Genomic DNA, 23,881 nt, shown 5'->3' with positions numbered 1-23,881 from the left:
AGACTCTCTACTTGCTCCTTCCTTTGTTTAGAAATCCAGTTTTAAGTAGCAGAGGAGCCAAGAGGCAGCTAGAAGAGTTAGGATAGCAGCATCTACCAGCTCTAACCTCCTACTCACATCTTCAGAGACAACCAGACATGCTGTGGTAGGATGGTGCTTGGAGGAAAAAAGAACAGAAGGAGAGCTCAACCTCTCTTTTGCACCTTTATCCCAGAAAAACTGTGAATAATACCACTTTATGAGGTATTTTGTAAAAGGAAGTGTCATATCTTTTCTTCACCCAGTGAAAGGGTACTTGCATGACTCAACCAGCCATGTTTAGGGCAGTGAATTTCTGGCATTGTGACAATGTTGGTGTTAAACATTTCCCTTGCCTAGCTTCAGGAGTCTAAGGCTGTTCTGGTGCTGCTGTTCTGAGAGCTGTAACATTAGGAAAGAGAAGGTTTTGTGTATTCTGGTTGGAGTCACTTATTAAATCTCACAGAGTGCTGCTTTTTGAATGAAGAGTGTACTGAGTGAGTGCTTACCCTGGTTGGAGCAGGAGCTGCAAGGCTGCCAGACCATCAGTAGGCTTTTTGTGGGGAAGTATGATAGTTCAGCCAAAGAGAAATACAGATAATTCTCAAGTGGTCTATCAGCACAGAATAGCAGTGACACTATTTGTGAAAGGCAACCTCTGCAAGGGAACAAATAAAATAAAATCAAAAAGGGGACAAAGAAGAAATCTGTGTGTTAGGAGGTTCAGTTTATGTGCTGGTGGATTCTAATAGTGAAACACACTCTTACCCTGTGGCACATGGCACAGCTTCTCAGGCACAGTGGAACAGAGCAGGGCTTGTGCTGTACACTGCAAAGGCACCTTGCTTGCCTTTGAAAAATAATTTCAATAAGAACATTTCATTTAGGGAATTCATTAGTCTGCTGAGTAACTACCCTGTAAGAAATAAAAATCTGCTGGAAATATTGGATTCTGTGTAGTTAATGAATGACAGTTTGTAGCCAGCCACATGACCTGGTTACATCCTGGATACAGAGGTCTTAGGAGGTTTTCTACATGCTGTTTTCACATATACCTTAAAAACCCAAAAACTAAAACCCCCAAACCCTGGCAGCAAAACAATTAGGTTCTTTGGAATGAAGTAAAAACAGAGGTTAAAGTACATTTTTGATATGAGGGATAGCCTGTGCAGAATGGCAAATAGGGAACACATACAGAAGGTTCTATGCCTGTGATGTAAGTTTGGAGGGGAAGGAGCGCAGTGCAGCTTTCTAAACAGGCTAAAAATGTTTATAATTCTGCAGCAGTAGGCCTTAAAAACACAAGTTTATGTTTTGAATAAATCTAAGGTGCTATTGCATAACAACTTCAACCTTTTTTTTGTTGTTTTCTTCCCTCTTTCCCTTCTACAGATCACACATCCGTGGGCGGGCTGGGAGACAGTTTTTATGAATATTTATTGAAAGCCTGGCTTATGTCAGACAAGACGGACACGGAGGCAAGGAAAATGTACGACGATGCAATTGAGGTGATTATGATTCATTGAGTTTTCCAATACAGTGGAACAATCTTTAATGATTTTAAGGAAATGAAATTAAATTTAAAAAAAAAAAGAAACCTAGGGAGGAAAACCACCACCAACCACAGGACTTGTTTTGATTATGTAAGTTTTAAGAAATCAAGTGATGAATAATACTAGCTTTCACTTTGAGTAGTTTAAAAAGTATTATTGTGGAATACATGTGATGCAGATTATTGTGCTAAAAATAACCAGCTTGTCCCAAATGGTACAGTGTAAAAGCCCAGGCTCTAATTTATTAGAAGGAGATCTAGCAACCTTGAGATGTGTGCAGAACAACCAAGTCACTTTTTTACAGTGTTGAGAATTCATCATTCTAGGACACGAAGTCCCAAATTGTTTTATTCTTTGCATTATTTTCTAGGGCATTTACATGTTATATTCCATATTTACCTTGTAAAATGCAGTTCATATCTATTCCTGTTTCTATGGTTCTCTTGTGCTATGGTCTTACTCCCTGTCACAGACAAAGTGCTTGCCTAAGCAGGGCAGTACTGCAGATTGTTCAGTGGGATTTGGGGGTTGGTGGCCTTTCTGTGGTGGTTCTGAGCTTTTTGCTGCCCAGCTGTTACTTTCCCAGTTTCCCCATCTTCTCTCAGCAGCCTCTCATAGTGGTTCCCACTGTGCCACCATTCCTCTCCTGCAGTTTAGAAACATAGAGAGTGACTGAGCTGGTCTGAGTGAGCTGTGGCACCAGCAGCAGCAGGGGCTGTGTAGCCTTGTCCCAGTGCTGATGTGAGGCTGGTGCGTGATCTGTTCCAGGCTCTGTGCATGCCCTGTTGCTTTCAATGTAAGTTTTTAGAGCTTAGTTTTAGTGCGGTCAGTCTTCTAAAGCAAAACACCTATTCTTGGAATTCTCAAAATTCACATTTTACAAGATATATAGTGAAAATTCTAGTACTAAATTGCTTTGAAGCTGTAATATGTCTTACTCCTGACCTGAATTTGATTACATTTGACATCCAGCTGCTTTGACTTTTCCCTTCTCTACATTGTTTTAAAGGGTTATCTGCACCATATAGTTGGTTACTATCAAATGTACAATAGACATTCTCTCCTGAAGGAAAAGTGCCTTTTTTTTTTTTTTCTGGGTCTCACAAGATAAAACAGATTTTGAATTATTTCTTAAGCTTTTTTCTATGTATTTCCCTGTATCTTCAGTATGGAGACAGCAATGTTCTTCTAATGTGATTCTTCTTCTAACTGATTCCTTGATTTTATCCTCTTCATCCAGCCAGCAGCTCTGCTTGTACTCTTAACCTTTGCCTCATACCATCATCCACTTTCCAGTTGCTTTATTCTGAAGCTGGTTATAATCTTTTCGATTTACTGCTTTCCTACCACTGTGATTTACATTCCTGATTCCTCAGTGTTTGACCTTACACTTATCTCTATTGCAACACATTGTTCAGGCAAAACCCGTTTTGTCACCTGCTCTCAGTGATTTTACAGAACTGACTTTTCCTTTATCATTATCTATAGTTACATCAATTTTTGTGTCATCTGCAATTTTTTTCTAGCATTTTTCTTGGAGATCATTGTTAGAAATACTGTCTGGTGTTGAACAAAGTAGCTATGCAGAATCTTCATGGGATAGGGATTTTTTTATTTTTTTCACAATTTTTTTTTCTTTACTTGTTTAGGACTAATATTTTGTAAAATGCCAAGAAATTTTTGAAATCTCTAATATTTCTAGTATCAGCATACACATATCAATCAAACATTTATTTTTGAAACCACATCATTCATTTTATATAATTGTTTTATTAACTTTTTTAACTACTGATAAAGCATTGGCTGTTTCCCAGTCCTTTTGAACTTCCTTAGCTTTCCAGGGTTTGTTAAAATCTATATTAGTAGTTCATAAATTACTTGTGTATTTTTAATAGGTTAAAATACAGTGTATGGGGGCCTGTGGGTTTAGAGATTTTTAGCTGTTGATATTTAACTTCTATTGTGGTTACTGTTGAAATATTTTACTCTAATTCTTAAACTGTGAACACTTCAAAATTAGAGGAAATAAACTCTCCTGTTCATCCTCTTCACTGTAAATCATCTTGCAAACATTTTATATGGGCACATCTCTGAATGGAGACAGAGCAAAGAAAATTTGGGATCAGGTGAAAACACACTGTGGATAGAAGGGAGGAAAAGCCAAGCTGCTTCTTATTCATGTGTGATATGTCCTGCAGTCCAAGTATCAGAGAATTCCTTCTGTTTTTTCTCAGCTAAACCCACCCTCTACATTTGAGTCTGCATGAATTGTACTGATTTATGTGCTGTGAAATTTATGTGCTGTTTCAGGGTTTGTGTCCCTCCCAGGTCCTACTTGATGTTGAAAGACATAGCCCAAGAGTCATTAAGTAGGATTCGCTTTGTGTAACTGCAATTGGAATTTTTATTATAATTTTTTTAAGAAGCCATTCCCTTACAATTCTTTTGATTTTGCCTATAATATAGGTCTTCCTCCATAGCTAACACTTCTTATTCTTTGTTTTTCAAAATGTGGAGCAGAAGCTGTTTGCATCATTTGTGCAAGCAGAAGGGGAAAGGTGTAGCATGCATTCCTCCCACTCACAGCACAGAGTTGGAAATGTTCTCAGCACCCACCAGTCTAAAAGAATGTCTCTGTCCAGCCACACTTCATTCCCTTATCTTATTACAGCAATGTGAGTGCAAGATGGACAACATAACCTCACTCCTAAGTCTTGCAGTAGACAGTGATATCTCATTCCTTGGAACTATCACAGAGAAGAAAAATGCAGCATCTGTTCTTCAGATGTCATGGTTTCCGATCCATGGCATATGAAGTCTTATCCAGGTCACCACATACTTCTGACATGAATACAAACAATTTGTATATCCATAACCCCTCTGTATAACATGGGTGCAGTCTTCCACTGTAAAGGACACTTCATTGCTATGTCCTAGTATGGAAATTCGCAGCTGTGATAAATGCTGAAATTGTGAAACCTGTTGGGAATTTTTTGTGGTGATAAAATTTGAGGATGGGCCTCTTAACTTTGCTTTCAACATCATCATATGGGCCTTCCAGCTCGTCTGGTTTCAAGTGTCTTTTTTTCCTTTTCACATCAGCTGGAGGATAGGTAAGCTTCTTTTTGATCTGCTGCCTTGAGTACCTAATCTGTTAGGCTCATAAATTTGATCCTCACTCTTTCTTACTGCACAGCATTAGGTAGCTAAAAGAAGGATTTGGCCGTGTGCTTGACAGTCACAACATAGCAAGTACTGCTGCAAGACAGCTCAGAAAATGCTATTTTTTGTAGTCATGAAAAGCACGTGAACTTCAGGAAACATTCAGGTTTTGCATAGAATGACAGAGTACCTTGAATAGCAGGGGACCTTCAGGAATCATTGAATCCAGCTCCTGGCCCTGCACAGGACACCCCAAGAATCACATCATGTGCCTGAATGTTGTTAAAACACTTCCTGAACTCTGTCAGGCTTGGTGCTATGACCACTGCCCTGGGCAGCCTGTTCCACTGCCCAGCCACCCTCTGGGTGAAGAACCTTTTTTTGCTATCCAACCTAAACCTCCCCTGACACAACTTCAGGCTGTCCCCATGCCTACTGTCACTGGTCTCAAGAGTGAAGAGATCAGTGCCTTTCCCTGCCCTGCCCCTCGTGAGGATGTTGAAGGCTGCAGTGAGGTCTCCCCTCAGTCTCTTCTCTAGGCTGAACAAACCAAGTGACCTCAACCACCCTGGTTGCTCAGGCATTGCTCAGACTAAGGAAGCTCCTTCCATTAGTTAATCTCTTAGTTGATATGAACTAAATCTTCTCTTTGGGAGTTGAGGTGTACACATCCACTCTGGTATGTGTATACTCCTTGTAGTCCAGCTGGATGCCACTGCTTTGCAGTTCCCGTTGGAGTGCTCAGTGGCCTCAGCCATCCAGCTGAGGGTACAAATGCCACACCTATCCCAACCTGCACCCCTGGGCAGTGCTCCCAGCAATGTCCAGCTATCCCTTGTTAATTACTGTAAATACCAATTGTCATTTTTCCACAGTTGGCAGGCAGCAGGTTGTTGAACGATAAAGTATTTTGAGAGAGTTGCATGTATGTTCTTGAGATGCTTCCTTTGTGACTTTCAGAACCTAACCTAGTTATTAAGTAGCTGATAGGACTTGATTTTCAGATTTCAAAACCTACCCCTTCTACCAGGCAGTTATTTCCAAGTTCAGAAGATGTGTTTTCTGCTCAGAAGAGGAGCATGTTGCACCTAGTCTGCACTCTTCAGTCAAACTATGAAAGCAAATCCAGAGTAGAAGTGTAGCTTGTGGAGCAATATATAAATTTGGCCTTTGTTGGCTATCCTGGTGCTAGCCACAGTAATTTTGTCCCACTAGAAATGCTTCTGCAATCATTTGCTCCCCAACAGTTATGAAGTTATGGGAAGATACAATTCAAAAGGGGATGTCATTTAGCATTTGGAAAAAAATGCTTTCCTCTACGAAATAAATAATCCATACGCTATAGTGCCTTTCTGCTCTTCACAGTTAAAGTGGCTTTCCTTCAAAGAGCGCTCAACTTTTATGTACCATATGGTCAAAAAACATCAGTTTTGTCACAGTCTAGAATAATGGAATCAACAGAGTTAATGCTCCAGATCTTGATATCCTTTCCAAAGGCAGTTTTCAGCAGGTCCAATACTTCCTGTACCAGTACTTTCAGCCCAAATGAGGCCTGTACAGTTAGCCACATCAGGCTCCTTAGCAGCAGAAGGCAGTCGTCAATACCAGTTTGCCTGATGGTTAGACAGCCACCCTGGCAGCTGTCAGAGACTTACTGGCTTCTGCTCTGTCAGTTACTTCTGCCTTCTTCTCTCTGGATCCTGCCTTGAGCACAAACCGCAGATCTATCAGTGGTATTAGTGAAGGAATTAACTCAATAGGAGTGCAGACCAGCACTTCTTTTTCATTACTTTTTCACTGTCTAATGGTAGACATAGTAAATACTGAAGTAGGTTGGTGGGAATTGTGATCCTTTCTGAAAGAGGCTTAAGCAAACGTTGTTCCATCTAGTTTGCAAACTTTGGGAAGTTAAGTCAGCTGCTCTTCTAAGAGAAGGATACCATTTTTAAGTCACAAGCAACAGCATGTTTTGGTACAAATGTGTGAAAAGAAAGCAGCAGTTGCCTCACGTATAAAATAAAGGGTATTTTTGTGATCAGCTGCTGCAACACCTATCATTTGAGAATGTGCAATCAGAAAGCTGCTGTGGAGAAGCTAGAAGGTGGCTGGAGCATTCCTGCCACTTCCTATTAAAGACAGGATGACTGCATACATTGATGACCAAAAGTTTCCAACATGGATGTGTTTTCTGAGTACTCACAGAGTGCACAGAGCTCTGGTGCTTCCCAGAGTTAACAGTTTGACAAATACTGTTTGAGCCATAAAATAAGTGTTGAATTCTCAAGTAAAAGCACTGTATTGTCTCTGTTGTGATTTTCATATGTTAGATGTCATTAGCATTTTTAGCAGTTAAGGTTTTTTTTTTTTGTGCTTTGAAATTATATTCTTATAGCTGTCTGTTCCTGTGGTGCTCAGAAGTGAATTTGAAAAAAGAAAATTATTTTTGTTTCAAAAGCCAGACTTTGCTTGCTAAAGGAAAGTTAATAAGTAAAACTTGCATGTGAACAGCATTTGAATGTTCTCTTAATCTCTTTGTAGGCCATAGAAAAACATCTCATCAGAAAGTCCAATGGAGGACTGACCTTCATTGGGGAGTGGAAGAACGGGCATCTTGAAAGAAAGATGGGCCATTTGACCTGTTTTGCAGGTGGAATGTTTGCCCTTGGAGCAGATGGTTCCAGAGATGATAAAGCTGGACATTATTTGCAGCTCGGAGCTGAAATTGCACATACGTGTCACGAGTCGTATGACAGGACAAGTAAGACCTATTGTTAATCTAATAATTTCAATAGTTGGAATACAGCAACTCTTGTAATTATTGTTAGGATTTGTTTGGACTCTGTCTAACATGCACTGGTTTTATACCAGTATGAGTTTTTAACATCTGTGTATTTACTTCTGCTCTTCATCATAGTGAGTAAATCTAAACCCAGATTTTATGGTTCCTTCATGCATGTTTGTCCTCAGTTTTGGATCAGTCAGCTAAGATGGGTTATCTGGGTATGGTGAGGAAGGAATTTGTGTGACCTCTTGTCCTCACAGATATATAGGGAAGTTTTTACTTTCATATATACTGTTCTTACAGTTAAGTAGAGGGTAAAAATTGTAAATAGACTTTTTACTGGTTTTAGTAATAGTCCATTCTGAGTAAGTACAATTAAATGAGAGAGGATGAAGAGTATTGTGCAGACTGTGAGGACGCCAAAGGCCTGACTAGTGAGGAGGCAGCATCAGACTTTGTTGGGCTGAAAGCTTCTCAAGGTCAGTCTTTTGGACCAGGATTATTTTATAGTGACCTTGATGCTTGAAGTGCACTGAGTATGCTTAGGGTGGCCATATAGTTGTAGAACATAATTAAAATGGAAGAGTCTCAGAATAGTAATCAGGGACATCTTGAGAACTGGACTATCAGAACTAAGAAGTTTGCCAGAAAAAGTCAGGAGCTCTTTGTCTGAAGTGGGAGTTGAAAAATGTCCTGGTCTGTATCAGATGAAGAATTTTCAGCAGAGATTAGATAATATTAAGACTGCCTTAGAAGACATGTGTAATTTGTCACCCTGAATACTCTGTATAAATCTGAATTTCAAGCAGAACAAATGCAGAGAAGGACCAAGAGAATGAATAAAGTGACAGAGCTTTTATCTTACAGTGGGGAAAATATGAGAGATTGGCCTGCTCAGGCTAGAAAAATAATACTGAAGAAAGGAACAAATTTATTGCCATCTCAAGGGGTAAACACTGAAGAGAAATAGTTATTTTAGGATATAAAAGAACACAGTTGTAATGAGAGCAAGATTTTTAAGCTCGCTGTGCATAAATGTAGGTTGGAGATTGGAAATGGTTTTGCATAGCTATCAGAGAAGTGAGTTTCTGAAATACCTTCCCAGTAGAAATAACGGTAACTATAACTTAAGCAGTTTTAACATGAGAATTCATGTATTTATCCACAGGATTACATCGTATCATTGTATAGTTGCCTGTCTTTCTAAATAATTCAGTCACAGAAGTGATAATTTTATTTGCGTAAGCAGCAGTTTTAAAAAAAGGAAAAGAAAAAATATGAGTATGCTGAAGAAAAAAGGTAGGACATAGCAGCTATTGTTGCATTCTGAAAAATTGCATTTAAATGTTTAATTCGACATTTAAAAATAAGCAATGTTAAATTCACAGTTGTTTGAGCAGACCTAATTTTATTCCTTCAGATGTTTATTCTGTACCCTAAATAAGTCAAAAGATGGGGGAGATAAAAGTTTTGATTACATATTTAATGACTGTATAAGAACACATGAGCAAGAAAGACTGAAAGCTGTACAGACAGCTATAAATTTGCAATGCCCTTGTTCTCTTTTGTTCAGTCATGCAGTCCCAGGAATGTGGATTGTTTGTGTTTGGATGTTTTGGTTTTCATTTTCTGGCCTGATTTTTCAAAGGATATTAAGAACTTATATATGCCAAATGTCAACTTCTTTGTTATGTTTCAACAGCAGGATTTGAGCATAATGGTACACTTTAATGGCAGAACTGGCTGATGGCAGAAAAAGCATCTTTAAGAGGGCAGACAGTCATCCTGGTTCAGCTAATAGGTTTATGGTTCAGCAGGCAAAGGTGATTTCCTGATTTTTCTCCTATGGACACGGGAGAGCTTGCCCCATTGGGCATGCCCAGAGGAGGGTGAAGGATGCAGAGACTGCAGGCAGGGGTTAGGCAGCTCTTTCTTTAGATAAACCAGCAGAGCTGCCCTTTCCTGTGTCATCCCACAGCTGCTTGTAATAAACTACAGTAATGGTGATGTAATATTTCAGTATGAAAATACTACTTTATGAAGCAACCTAAATTTCCATAGCTGAGCTTAAGTCTCAGCAAAATTGAAACAGAATTTCACAGAAGAAAAGCATTTCTGGAAAATGAGGGCATTATATTGACAACTATCATCAACTTGTTGCACATATTGGAGGTTTGAAAGCCTGTTAGAAAAAACAACCTGATATTTTAGAAAGCTGGTTATTTTAGTGCTAACTGGTACAGGGAAGCTGGAAAGTCCTTGAAACTATTCCTGATGTATTTTCTTGGGGATTATGTCCCAGTGGCAACTGGCATCACTGCCATGTAATCGAGAAGTTTATGCAGGGATGTAGTCCCACTGATAATCTGTCACCTGTCAATGTTCCCCAGGAATACCTGAGAGAAGACCTTAGACTCCAGACTAAGATGCTGGAGAAGTGACTAGGTATGTTGTGAGAAGCTTGGGCCCTTGCCATGGCTCTGTGACAATCCTTGTAGATTCTGCTTGAGCCGAGGATCAGTCTGTATGTAGCACTGCTCAAAGGATGTCTTTCTAATTCAGCAGCTGGAGGAGGCTGGTGGATTTTGGAAGGTGAAGGCAGGGGGTGTAGTCGTGGTTCTGGTCTGCCTCTGAGCAAGGGATCTGTGTTTCCAGGATCTATTGGGCATGGCAGCATGAGAGCCCCCTCCAAGGCTCTTCCCCTCTTCAGGAAATTGTTAATGCATGTGGCACCCTTAGAAAGGATTTGAAAAGGCTTATTGATGCTCAATGAGAAAACTTAATTGTAACCAGAATAGTCTTGTGATGTGCAGTCTACACATACCTCTGTTTCCTACCAACTCTACTATTTTTTGTACCATGAACTATCAATAGATTAATGCTGCAGCCATCCTAAATCTCCCATCCTGTGACAAGAGATTTCAGGATTTTCCTGTAGTCCTGTGTGCTCTCAGTTTGAGGAGAAGATTGAGAAAAACAAAGATAGGAGGCATATTCTGATCTGTGTGCTCATTTGCTAGCAGAAGAAATCACAATGCTGTCAGTGGGCACTGGTAAGGCTACAAAAATACAGCTTCCTGTGCTCATGGCACAAGGCTTCTTGATGTTGAAGCTTATGTGAGTACTGCACATCTTGAGGTGTTCTGGTTTCTGGTGATTAGTTCTTTGTTTTTCATGCTTAATGTGAACCACTGAGAAACATGGCACAGGCATGAAACAATTGGCAATGCAAAATCTGGAGATGGCAACAAAAAACAAGTTCAATGAAATCAAAGGAATGGAAAGATCACTAACAAATCAATCTGAATAATCAGCTTTCATAAGTATTGTAGAGGTTAGATAAATAAGCAAAATTATCTGCATAGATGGCATTTGTGTGCTGATCTATAGCACACAGTATTTTTAGTGCACTCTACCATCCCTTATGCATAAGAATTTTCCTAGCCATTAGCTGATAGTGTGTAAAGTATTGACTGACTACAGAGAGCTTATTTTAGGATGAAATTTTTTGCACTTCTTTAAAGTTTCTTGACAAGAGCTGTCCTCAGAATCGCAGTACAGCTTTAGCTGTTTTTTATGTGTGACAATTCTAGTGCAGAATAAGCCAGATGACTAAGATTTCAGCTGAGACATATGCAAGGGTATGAGTAGATGCTATCTCTGCCCCAAGACTTACAGTAAGCAGCTAAACAGGCAAGGCTGAGGAAATGAGAATAATAACATGTTTTTGTGAGACGTATGAAATAGCAATGTGTTGATGGAATAGTTCAGAGTCTCAAGGAGAAGTGTCTTGGATGTTCTGTTCCTCCAATTTTGTATGAATTAGAGTCTAGCATGTGTTATTATAACTATGAATCCTTTCTTACTTTCAGGAAATTTATTGCTAGATTGATCGTAGTCTTAAAGAAACATACAAAACAGACAACAATATTTTCAAAAATACTTACGGAATTAGAAATATTTACCTAAAAGTACAAAGATTTGCCCTTTTTTTGGCAGTGCTAAATACAGCTCTCATTGAAGTCAACTTTATGTCAGTTAAAAAATTTTTAAATGGTAGTTGTTCAGCTTTGCACTGGTATGAAATTGTTTCTCATCTACTCTCGCTGCCTAGACTATAGTCTATCAGTGCTATTTATATAAAAATATTTGGATTATTCTGTGACCACTATAGCATTGTAAAATGGCCTTAGATGGTTCTTGGCTTAGAAGAAGATACTGCGTCCATAATAGCTTCTTCTCTTTAGTCAGCTATCAATTTTGCATCCTTGATTTCAGATAAGTATTTGGTGAAATCATTACAACATGCAGAGGTCACCCATCCTTGGGTGGTTTAATTTCTTGTAGTGCTCAATAGCATTAGGAGTAGGTGTGAGTAGATAATTAAGGATTTAATGCACAAGCAGGCTACAAAGCAAGATAAGACATCACAGTTTCTGTAGGTGGTGGATCACCAGAACTGCCTGAAATCCAGCTTCTTTGGTGGATAAGACTAACATAGCTGTGATTCCCTGATTCCAAAAGGCTTTTTAACAAGTGTTTTACTAAGGCCCATTAGGGACATTAAATGATTACAATTTAAGCAGCAAGTACCTGCATGGAGAAAGAAAATGGGCATAATATAGAAAAGAGGATAGAGGTAAATAGTCTACTCTTGCAGTGGATAAATGCTGGTTAACCAGCACTACTCTGATATATTTGATACATATATATATATATATATGTGTGTATAGGTGTATAAAATGTATACTGTATTTATATACATTGTAAGTGTGTAGTATATTTACATTTCATATTTTAGTATGTATTATCTATAAATAAAGCACACATATACATAAATTATCAGAAAAGGGCAGGAACAGTAAACTAAGTGTGCTGATAATAACAAAAAAAGCACTACACAAGGATCTTATGAGGTTAAGTAACTGCATAATAAATTGCTAAATTAAATCCAGTGTAGTTAATTGTAAAGTGAGGCACCTCTGAAAAAATTATTTCTAACCTTACATATTAAATGATGAGTGCTAACTGACCGTTGCAATTCAGGAAATTGCTTTTGAGATTATGAAAATGTCAACTCAGTAGCACTCAGGAAAAACAAAATGAGAAAGAGAAAAATAGAAAATGTCATTATGTCACTGTGTTAATCTCACCTGCACCTTTTTTCCCTGTATTTGCTGGTCCTCTCTCATTTAACAAAGGATATAGTAGAACTGGAAGAATTGCAGAGAAGGGCAAGAAGATTAACTAGAGGCATGGAACAGTTTCCATTCAAGGCACAACTGAATTGAATAATATTATTCAGGGTGGAAAAGGGACCTTCTAGGTAGGATTCATCAGATTTGCAAAATCACATAGGGATTGGAGAGTGGTTCTGCATCAAATAGGTATTAGAGATGTGGAACCCCTTAGCAGAGGTTGTTTTGGATGCTCAAGGCTTAGACAGATTTAAGGAAGCACCAGATGAGTACTTGGGAAATAAATTTATTAAGAATTACTGATCACCTAAAAAAATATGTCTAGTTTGGGAGAAGTCTTGAGCTCAAAAACAGTAGAGGCTGGTAGAAAAGATGGAAAAAGGTATCTCACATACTTGATGGGTGCTTCCACTTCCCCATCAATGTCTGATTTTGGTAATTGTTGATGTGATACTGGAGCAGACAGAATTCCGTCTGGTCCAGGATAACCATTCTTATACTCAGAATTTTGGATTGGTAGAACTCTGTATCTAATCTCCTCTATTTTATAGTGAGATTTATATAATTTTTTAAGTGAAACTGGTAAAGTGTACCATTTTGAAAGAAGTGCAGTAAACATCTCTTGATGGAGTTTCCCATACCATTCATGTGGCTGAAGCAGTGTGATGCTTTTTCTTTTGGCATCCAGAGCCATAGTCCCTTGAAACAAAAAGATTAAGGAACTTCTGGAGATTTTCTGCTGGGGCTGCACTGAGAGTTGCTTGTATTTTTCATTATAGTATGCTAAGGTTCCCCTTTCAGACCCATGAAACCTTGGTTAATTTGAATCTCTAACCCATAGGAATTACACGATTAATTGCTTTGATAATTTTTAAAGCTTGAGAGCAGCTTCAGAGTTCAGCACCTTTAAAAGTCTCTGCCAAAACAAATGGTGCAGTGCAGTAATAAGAGTGCATTAATAATGTTAAATTTGACGACCAATGTGCAGCTTTTAATACAAAATATGTGTAACTTCTTATTATAGACAGATGTTTTACAGGTGTGTTGTTCTTATATGGGTAGTCTTCCAGGTGCTGGCACAGGGCCTTTACAGGTTCCTTTAAGGGCTTTAACAGTGAATCTCTTATTTCAGAGATTTATTTTCTGGTGTACTTAAGACTTCACTGCCCAGTTGTAAACCCTTTACTGGAAGATCACAGCACATCAGTTACAGTGACCTGACAGCACATCCTTAAACCAACAGTTTGGATAAAGATACAGGTTTTTTGGTATGATACTACTTGGTTTAGTTCCAAGATCTTTTCCTACTGTTCTAAGTGGGATCAAAGGACATCAAAACCTGTGTTGACCCTTTTTTTCTTTTTTCTTTTTCTTGTAAGGAACCGATGTTGGTCGCTTCAATTTTATCCTATAATTGAATGTGTTAGTGTGTTTATATTCTTAGTGTTCCATTAGTTTTCAAGAGGATTACTGTTGTCCTGTCAAAATAGGTAGTTTTCTCAAAGGAATTAGAGAAATTATTCATAAGAAAAATTATAGGCCTCAAAAGTAGGAAATATTTATGAGACTGCTTAAAGGTTCTGGTTTTTTTTTTTCCACAAGCTTGGGATAAAGCAGTCTCCTACCCATCCTTCCTGCAAAGATTGGTATGGAACAAATTTTTTCTTACCTTTACTTTTTTGTTGTTGTCATTTGTTTTCTCTGCAGCACTAAAGCTGGGCCCAGAAGCATTCAAATTTGATGGTGGCGTGGAGGCGGTGGCAGTACGGCAGAACGAGAAGTATTACATCCTAAGGCCAGAGGTGATTGAGACCTACTGGTATATGTGGAGGTTCACCCACGATCCCAAGTACAGGCAGTGGGGCTGGGAGGCAGCACAGGTAACTCTGTTAATCATCTGTCACTAATTAATTTTGTGTATTTCCCCTTTGAAGCCACTTCAGTCTCATGGTAATGAAACACTTGGAGTGGTAATTGATTTTCACAGTTTGCTGCAAACCGGGGTACATATGAGGGTGCACACAGTTATTGCTGTTTTGCATTTGCTGAGTCAGATGCTCAGGTGAGAGGTGCATTCAGCATTACACAGCCCATGAGTTCAGGCATGGAAACAGAACTCCTTAGTCATGACTCCTACTGTTGTCAGTAGTGTGCAGCCCCCGAGAGTTTCTCTACTTCCCTGAATTGCTCCAGCAGTCTTTGGAAACAGCTCAAAGCCAGTTTCAAAGATGAGAATAAACATTAAAGATAACAAGACAGTAATGAAATATTTTGACTACATCCAGAGGAGATGAGAGAAAAGCAAAGGAAAAGACAAACCAGGAGACTGGGTAAGTTTATTCTGTGGCTGAAAACCAGTTTTGCTCCAGAAGCAAGAGATCAAGAAAAGGTGGGAAGAGATCTGTTGAGACGCCTGTATTCAGAATGTTTAGCCAAGCTCATTACTATCCATTCCTCAGCACAGTTGCAACACCTAGAAGAGGCCAGGTATTTTACAGTTGTGTATTAGTGTGGTTTTGCCTTTTAGTCTGTTTTGTTCCAACAAGAATTATGTTATTCTGGAGACAGGTTCCGCATTTGTATTCCAGAATGCATTGCTGCTGTCTCCAAAACATTGTCTCCTTGCCTGTGTAGATACTACAAATTCTTGCTGATGTAACCAAGCTCCTTTCAGAAGCTATGGCTGGATGACCCAAGCTGAGGTGGGGTCCTTTGTAAGAGGTTGAAAAATTTACAGATGTAAAGATTTTCAAGCCAGGATCAGTCTCTTAAGCACACTGCAAAGCATGTATTTTAATTGCATTTTGCTCAGTTTTCTCCATTTGCTTTCATTATCTTGGTTCTCATTAATGCTTTCAAAACAAACCCTCCCTTCCTCCTCCCCTGCCTCCAGTTTTCTCTGTGTGCAGGGTAGGATTTTATTTTATCCTTCTGTCAGCCTCCATTGAAGTTGTAAATCAAGCAGCCCCTGTGCTTAATTGCCTCTATCCTTACAGACTGCCTTCTTCTGCTTGTTGTTTCCTTGATACAAGATTTCTTTATCTAACATAGCCATAAATTATTTTTGACTTCTTCATAAATAATTTTGCCAACCCCTCCTTCATACAATTAGGAATTTTCCTACCCCACAATCGTACTGACACAGAAGCTAGAAGCTTTTTGCTCCCCAGGATTTTCTGTTCATTGCATATAGATAATAAGTTCTTGTGTTTATTCCTCACACCTACTCACTACTTTTTCTTCTTCCCTATCACACACGGCCCTGGCTGTGTTTATTCCATCATTTATAAATAGAGAAGAAGCTGGTGTGACACGCAGAGCAGTTGGCTTACTGCTGTCGTACAACACTGTCTGAATTTGTCTTCCTTTTGCCTTCCAACCTCTGAAGCATACTTGGATTTATTATCTATATTTTTTGATAAAACTTATGCACTTTAGTACAACTCCTATGCTTTGTCCAAGGCCTGTTCTTTTGCATCTCTCCAAATCCAGTGTCTCTGGGGGAAAAGCCAGGAAGTTCAATCTTACATTCCCTCAGTGATCATAAATCCCTGTGACAGGGTCTCTATCTCTTTCCTGATGAAAAAAAGGCTAATTCTCCCTAATACTGTACTTAGCACTAGAGACAGCATTCATCTCAATTGTATTGGGCCAGTCAAATTGGATGATGGTGTGCTGGGGGGCTGGCTGAAGTATTACAGAAATATGCATGGAGGATACTCAGGGTAAATACAGAAAATTACTAAAATCCTTTTCAGGCTAATTATTTGAAAGCAGTAAGAGCCACCATTTCACAATAGGCATGTAAAGCCAATTACTAATCTGAATTGTGTGAATGAAGGGTTCAATTAAGAGTTGTGGACTTGTGTATCTCACTAAATAGGACTGCACCAGAGAGAGGCTGCTGAGTTCATCAGAGCTTCTATTAACAGTGAAAATAAATAGCCGAGACCTGAAGCTCAGGCTAACTTCAGGCAAACTGAGGGTTGATACTAAGATGGAGTGGAAAGACCCATAGCTCTCTGTCCTCATGAGACCTCAGCTGCACCCAGATTTGGGGTCCTCAGCACAAGAATGACGTGGACCTTTTAGAGCAGGTTCCAGGAAGGGACAGAAATGTGATCCAAGGGTGGGAGCACCTCTCCTACAAAGACAGGCTGAGAGAGCTGGGGTTGTTCAGCCTGGGGAGGGGAAGGCTCCAGGGAGACCTCATTGCAGCCTTCTAGTACCTAAAGAGGGCTTATTAAAAGAAGCGAGATGGTGTTTTTATGTGGGCAGATAGTGACAGGACAAAAGGCAATGGTTTTAAATTGAAAGAGGACAAATTTATATTAGATGTTAGAAAGAAAATTCTTTACTGAGAGCATGGTGAGGCAGTGGAACAGGTTGCCCAGAGAAGCTGTGGATGTAAGTGTTCAAGGTCAGGTTGGATGGAGCCTTGAGCATCCTGTTCCAGTGAGTGACATCTGCACCCATGGCATTGAGGTTGAAACTAGATGATCTTTGAGGTCCTTTCCAACCCAAGCCATTCTGTGATTCTACTTAAAGAGGAGTAGACAGGAAAGAGCCAGACATAAGTTGGAGGTAAAAGAAATATGGTTTCACAGTTTCGTGGGTTAGAAGCTGTGAGTATGACAGCTGGTGAAGAAACTGGCACAGTTTTCATGGGCATGTTGTTGGCACAGTCAAGAAAAGTTGCATATGCCACAAAAAACACCCTCAGAGAAACTGAGGGAGCTGGGGTCCAATCTAGAAGCATTTCAAATTTTATTTCCAAAGAACTTAAGTTCATGTTGACCTCCCTGTATGTTATCGGCACTGAAATTTCATTTTTTGTCACTTTTGAGTCAAGACACATGTATTTGGCAGGAGTATACTGCTGAATATTCTCCTGTTCTATTCTGTATTTGAATAAAGGAAAGTAGAGAACCCACTACTTCTTGTAGCTTGCTCCATTATTTATTTATTCTTGCTGGTAAAAAACCCCATGTTTTATTTCCCATTTGAATTTGCCTAGTTTCAGCTCTCAATCACTGGGTTTTCCTGTGACTTCCTATGCCATTTTTAAATGTCCTTTCCCCCATGTTTTCTTTCCAAAGAATTTTCATAGATTATAATAAGCAATGTTCTAGCAGGAACTCAGACTGAACTGTCTTACATGGCCATGGAAGTCTTTGAAGTGTCTCTGCATTCCAAAGGTTGTCTCTACCTTCCAGGCTAGCCTGGGTCTGCAGTTACACAGTCTTGATGACTAGATTTAAGATTATGTGCCTGGTTTTATGAAACTCATTTTGTTTGGCACCCAGTTACCAGCAGATTACACTGTCTGCTGTTATTTGCATATGCCATTTTAGCCAGCAGCCATGTTGCAGTGATTGATAAAACTTCAGACTGCTCCTTGTGGATCTCTGTGAGAAGCAGCTCTGTTTTGTGGTGATTTTGCATTGCCAGTTCTTTCTTAGAGCGCTGTCAGTCAATTTTAAATTGAATTATATTGATATGGTATAGTGCTGCCTTGTCTTCTCATAACATCTTAAATACTGTGGCGATTGCCTTAGAAGCTTTTAAGTTTATTGCATCTTTGCAGTTACCTTTATTTGTCAAATTTGTAGCTCTCAAAGAATTAAATCAAGCTTGTGACCAAAATAGTTTTCTATAAAACCATGCTGATTGGTGTCAGTTATCCTCTAATTTTATATACATAGATATATATATATATATATGTATGTATCCATGTATCTCTGTAATTGACTGGAACTAACATTAGGTATGCTGTCCTATAATTATTCAGTCTGCCAATGCCTCATAATGGTAGCAATATTACCTTAATACTCTTCCAGTCATCTTGGAGCTTCCCTGTATTCTCTGGTGCAATAAATTAAGCATTGTTTTTTCAGGGAGTCTGGTCTTCAGCTCTGGAGTGAAAGTGTATCTGGGTGGCAAAGCAGATGCCAGTGCACCAAGTGCTCTGAGGTCTGTGTGAAAACAGAACACTGAGAATTTCAAGTGGCATCTAAGCAGCTTGTCTGTGGCACCAAGTTTTTCAGCCAGTGTCCTGAAGTTCTGCACATCTTGGAATCAAGGACAAATTATTTGTTCATGTTTTAAAATTTTCTGTTTGGATGAATAGCTGTAAAGCAATTTTTCAGAGGCTTTTTTCCTGTACAGTTCATTACTACCTGTATTGTGTAGAACTCTGATCAGCTATGATAAATCCTTTGCCTATTCTGAACATGAGTTTGTCTTTCTAAGGAGAAATTTCTGAAGATATGAGGTTACTTGATAACCATAAGGAAAAAAAATTGATATAGATCATACATTTTCTTTCTCCAGTCTTGTAGACCTGCTGGCTTCACCAGTGTTGCACTTGGTTACCCAAATATGAGACTTCTACAGCACAGAGGAGGATCTCAGTGCTATCCATTAGCTACAGTTTCCAAAATAAGCAAGTTTTGTGTCTACACTGGCTTGGGGATTTAATTCTTCTGGAAGAAGGAGATAGTGTCCTTACAGTGGTACCATGTATTCCTTGTTTTCATTTTGCCACAGTCACTGGCAGGTTTCTCCTGTACAGGCTGGGGCACACAGCATCAGGGTTGCTGGCTGGTGGACCAGAGTCCTGATCAGGCTGGGAATTCTGGCAGGAGTTGTAAACACTGGGGCTTCCTCCTCCATCTTGCCATGCTTCAGAGCAGACACAAGGTCAGGTTCTGCATTATTATAAAAGGGGATAGTGCCAAGAGCAGGCACTTCATTTTCTGCCTAAAAATGCTTTGGCTCTTGTTTATTCATAAAACACCTACCTGGTGGCTGTAGGAGTTCTGGGGAGGAATATGCAAATTGTTCTGTAAACACCATATGTGTTATTTCTTCAGAAGCTAAGCAATTCATTTTTTTTCTTTCCTTTTTGTTGGTTTGGTTGATGGGTGTGGTTTGATTTTGTGTGGAGAGAGTGATGTTGGGGTTGTTTGTGTCGTTGAGTTGATGTTGTTGTTTGGCTGCCATGCGGTAGCTAGTATCACTTTTGTTGTGCAAGAGCATGCAGACAAAGAGATTGTCATGGGTTAGATGTGTCACATACACCTTTCCCTTCACTGTAGAGAAAACTTGGTCCACCCAGCTCTCAGCATGTGAGCACTCTCAGTGTAGCCCTATCCTACACCAGTAACCAAATCTGAAAGTAATTCATCCAGACACTTTCTCCTTTTAGACTCAAGTCCCAACAAAAAATGGAGCCTTTCCATCCAAACTTGGAGAAAGCTGTGCTTGAGATAAGGAATTACAGCAAGCATTAGATTTTGCCAAGAAAGACTGTACCTTTCTTGGCAGAAGTTCAGACTCTAGAGCCACAGCTATTCCAATAACATCCTTTTGCCAGTCTCACCACTTGCTTTCCTAAAACTTTGCTTTTTGGAAAATTGAAAGAACTTTGTACAGTCTGGATTATTCTTTGGTCTGTGAACGTTCTGAGATTTCCACAGGGTAAGAGTATGTTCTAGGAGGAGGTCAGCTGTAGTACCTGCTGTGACTTACTGTCCTGGGTATCCTGCTCAATTTTTTGCTTTTCCTCCTGATTTCAGTGACAGCATCTGCTGACATTCTTTGTCCATTTGCCCAGTGGAAAATTCCTCTCTGTCTGCCAGAATTTCTGCTATGCAAAGGCAATACTGAGGTCCTTGAAGAGTTAGTTTTGATTGAATCTGTTTTCTCTGCATAAAAAGGGCATAATTCAAAACTTATTTGCTCCCCTGCCTTGACTCCCCTCAGCTTCTGCTGAGTATAACTAGCAAAAATCAGAATTAACAGAAATGTGGGCCTAAAGCACCCTGTGGAGAGGAGCTTCACACGAGGCTATCGGGCTGAATCATAGATGACTGAGCTACAGGTGGCTGTGTTCAGTTGTTGGTAATGACAGACATCCCGAGACAAACATTTTCCTTCATCCCTGATTCTTTTCTGTCCCTGCATGAATCTATTAAAAGAGTTGCTATCTGCTGAGGAAGCACAGTCAAAGCAGCAGGGAAGCACAAATAACCTGTGAATCATTTCTTCAGAGCCAGTTTTAATGGCTGATATCCTTGTGTGCTGTAAGGTCGTGCATGCCAGTGGAATAATGAAAGTGTAGGCGAGAGGTGCTCTGAGCTACTAACGCTTTCTTTCCCGTCTCCTCCTCTTCCATTGTGCTTTTCACAGTACTGTGTTGGAGCTGGGGAGGGGAAGAATCCATTGGCCCCTTCCTTCATGGAATGTGCATGGATTTAAACTCCATGCTTTAAAGGTAAAGAGCTCTGCTGTAGTCCAGCATGCAAGCTGACTTGAGTTTCAGCTGTATAAACAGGAAACAGAGAATAACGTAGGTAAGAGAAGGAGATGAGGGGCGAAATCAGCAGCTAGAAGAGTTTACAGGATGGAATCAACAGTCCATAAAGATGAGAACAGTATTTTGTTTCTACTTTCAGTAAGTCTCCATGACTAGCTACCAATCAAAGAATTCCTATAACTCCCCAGACTCTTCCAGCTCCAAAATCCAGGGATGTTTGTTACCTTCCTGTGCACATCACAGCACTTATTCCATTGATTTGACTGATGTTCTACCCAGTGTCACCAATGAGGAACTGCATGAGCTCAGAGAAAAAGTGTATGGAGTCCTTGTCATGTCATCAATATCAGCCAACAGTAAATACCCAGGAAAGAAAGTGTTCTTCCCCAGAATACTTTCTTAGCATGTAGCAGTTTGCCAAATGTGGTGTCATTAATAACCCTGGAAGGATGCGACTTCTGTATGTGTCCAGCATAAACTGTTAATGTCCATAGCATCTTTCAACAAAAAAATTCACAGCAGAGAAATGCAGCACAAAAAGAACCACCTTCTTTGTTGATTAAGCTTGATGCTTTAAAATTTTCAAATCTTGTTCTACAGTTAAATTTTCTGTGTCTTTTCCCTTCCTTTTTGCAGGCAATTGACAAGTATTGCCGAGTTAGTGGTGGCTTTTCTGGTGTCAAGGATGTGTATTCCTCATCTCCTACATATGATGATGTACAGCAGAGCTTTTTCCTTGCTGAAACTTTGAAGTAAGTACTTTTCACTTCTGCATCTTTCTGTAAAAACTCACATCTAAATTCTAGAAGATGCTCCACAGGTAGCTAAAGGAGACAAAGACTGCTTTCAAGTATTAGGAGCACCAAATGGAACAGAAAGTAGGTCCTGAAAATGGCAGGTTTTGTGTCTAATTCAGGCATCACAGCATGTTTCACCGGGAAAAGGGGACTCCAAGTTCATTGTGTCTAAAGGGATAGTGTGGCTATTCTGTCCTTCTGCTGGCTCCTTACCAAATTCCTCCAGGTAATCACAATACTTTGTTGCCTTGTGTTCCCATTATAAAAAGGAAGTCAGCCACTGCTACCTCCTCTGCTGTCTTCTTTAATTTTATTTCACTTACCCTTCAAGTTCATTTTCTGGAGACTAAAAGCAGTGGTCCCAAAGAGAGAGGCAGCAGTTTCAAGCAGGTCAGGGCAGAGAAACAGTACCTCTCCAGGAGCTGATGGTATATGATTGATCTGCCTATAAAAGCCAAATGAGAGAATGAAATCTGCTCCTAAGGGACTTGTGTGGTGGCAAGGCTGACTTTTGATGTATCACCAGAATCCTGTCTGCATCTTAAATAATCACAAGGAGATCTGAAAATTCACTGATGCATCATTCAGTAACTGGATATATTATAGTGCAAGCATTGCAGATGGTGGCATTTCTAGGAAAGAACTCAGAAATTTTTACTGACTTTTGGTTTGGAGTATTTCCTGCTTGTGGAACAAAATGAAGGTTTATTGAAGAGCTGAATATTAGATGTTTTTGACATTGATGCAATTGGCATAGCCCAAACCAGAAACTGGTTTCACGAGATACCCAAATGAAAATAAAGACAGAAGAGTTGAGTATGATGTCATGAGAAAAACGTTCTGAGAAGATGTTCCTCAGAAGAGGGGCTTAAAATATGTCTTAAACTATACCTGCTGTAGTTTTTTCTGCTATTGGTGATTATCTCTGTATATTCATTCCTCTCAAATTCAAGTTTGGTAACTGTCCCAAATATGCTTTGTTGCTGACTGGATACTTCAGTTCATCAAAAATACACAGCAAGTTTGAGAGTTTTGAGCAGTACCTGGCATGAAGGTACCTGTTGAGTGGGAAGGACCAAGATGGAGAAATAGGTTGCTTAAGTTATTCAAAGGAAAAGTGTGAATCAAATGAGGAAGGTGAGTTTGAGTAAGATGAAATATTGCTGCTGTGGTGAGAAGGAGCTTGGAGAGCTGCAGCAGGAGAAAGCGAGGCAGAAGTATTGAGGAAAGGAAAGGCCTGATGCTTTAAAGACAAATGAAGAGTGTGGAGAAGGAAACAAGATATCTGTGACAAAACTGAATCATCCCTGCAAGAAATTTTTATCTGTAAACAGTAAATAGATGAGGAAGGAAAGAAAAAGTAAGGCTCCACTGACTGGATTGTGGATAGAGCTGGCAAATAAAGGCAGCAGAAGAATTGATCAGACAGTGACACAGGGCTGAAAGCAGCAGGCACTCCCCGTGTCTGATGGAGAGAGAGCAAAGGAGCAGCAGAACAAGTGTGTGCATTCTGGATGTGGCAGAGTCCCCTAATGGGAATGACACCCTTTCCTTGTCAAGTGCAGCAAGAGCTGTCTTTTTCTGGATGGCAGGAAAGCAAGCAGGAGGTGAGAGATCCTGTACACCCACGCTGTTGTGCTGGCACTCACACAGCCAGGTGTTCTGTAACAAGGAAAATTCATTTGAGTTTTAGCTGTTGTGTTAGGAAACTTTGACAGATCTGTACTACCAATATGTCCTACAGAGTTACAGCACAGCCCCATTCAAAGTGTGCATTAAGAAAAAAGGAACAACAAATATTTTTTTCCTGCATGTGTCCAGTAATCCTTATTTTGTTACATGCTTTATGTCCTCTGCATTTTATTATAATGTACAACATCTGTGAAAACCTCTGCAAAATCTGTTGTCCCATTTCCTCTCACCAGAAGCTGAACCAGCTTCCAGAACAGTGATGACAAATCAGATACCTGCCATGGTTCAGTAGATTCTTCACGAAACCTTTGGCTTGGATTAAAGAGGATTAGTAATTTCCAAGTGGGTTTCCTCCATTA

The 23,881-nt window shown here is 39.7% G+C and overlaps 1 protein-coding gene across 1 annotated transcript in view; it reads left to right on the top strand.

Annotated features, from left to right (window-relative positions):
- MAN1A2 (mannosidase alpha class 1A member 2) overlaps window positions 1-23,881 on the top strand; it is a 133,979-nt gene that overhangs the window by 105,261 nt on the left and 4,837 nt on the right. Inside the window, exons 9-12 of the mRNA XM_064723042.1 lie at window positions 1,411-1,526; window positions 7,272-7,491; window positions 14,421-14,593; window positions 21,670-21,785. Coding sequence (XP_064579112.1) covers window positions 1,411-1,526; window positions 7,272-7,491; window positions 14,421-14,593; window positions 21,670-21,785 — 625 coding nt within the window. The remainder of the gene's footprint in view (window positions 1-1,410; window positions 1,527-7,271; window positions 7,492-14,420; window positions 14,594-21,669; window positions 21,786-23,881) is intronic.

This window comes from Zonotrichia leucophrys, chromosome 1, assembly GCF_028769735.1.
Source record: "Zonotrichia leucophrys gambelii isolate GWCS_2022_RI chromosome 1, RI_Zleu_2.0, whole genome shotgun sequence".
NCBI classification, from domain to species: Eukaryota; Metazoa; Chordata; class Aves; order Passeriformes; family Passerellidae; genus Zonotrichia; species Zonotrichia leucophrys.
Note: the sequence above shows the minus strand (reverse complement) of the source record. Positions and strands in the feature narration are given on the sequence as shown.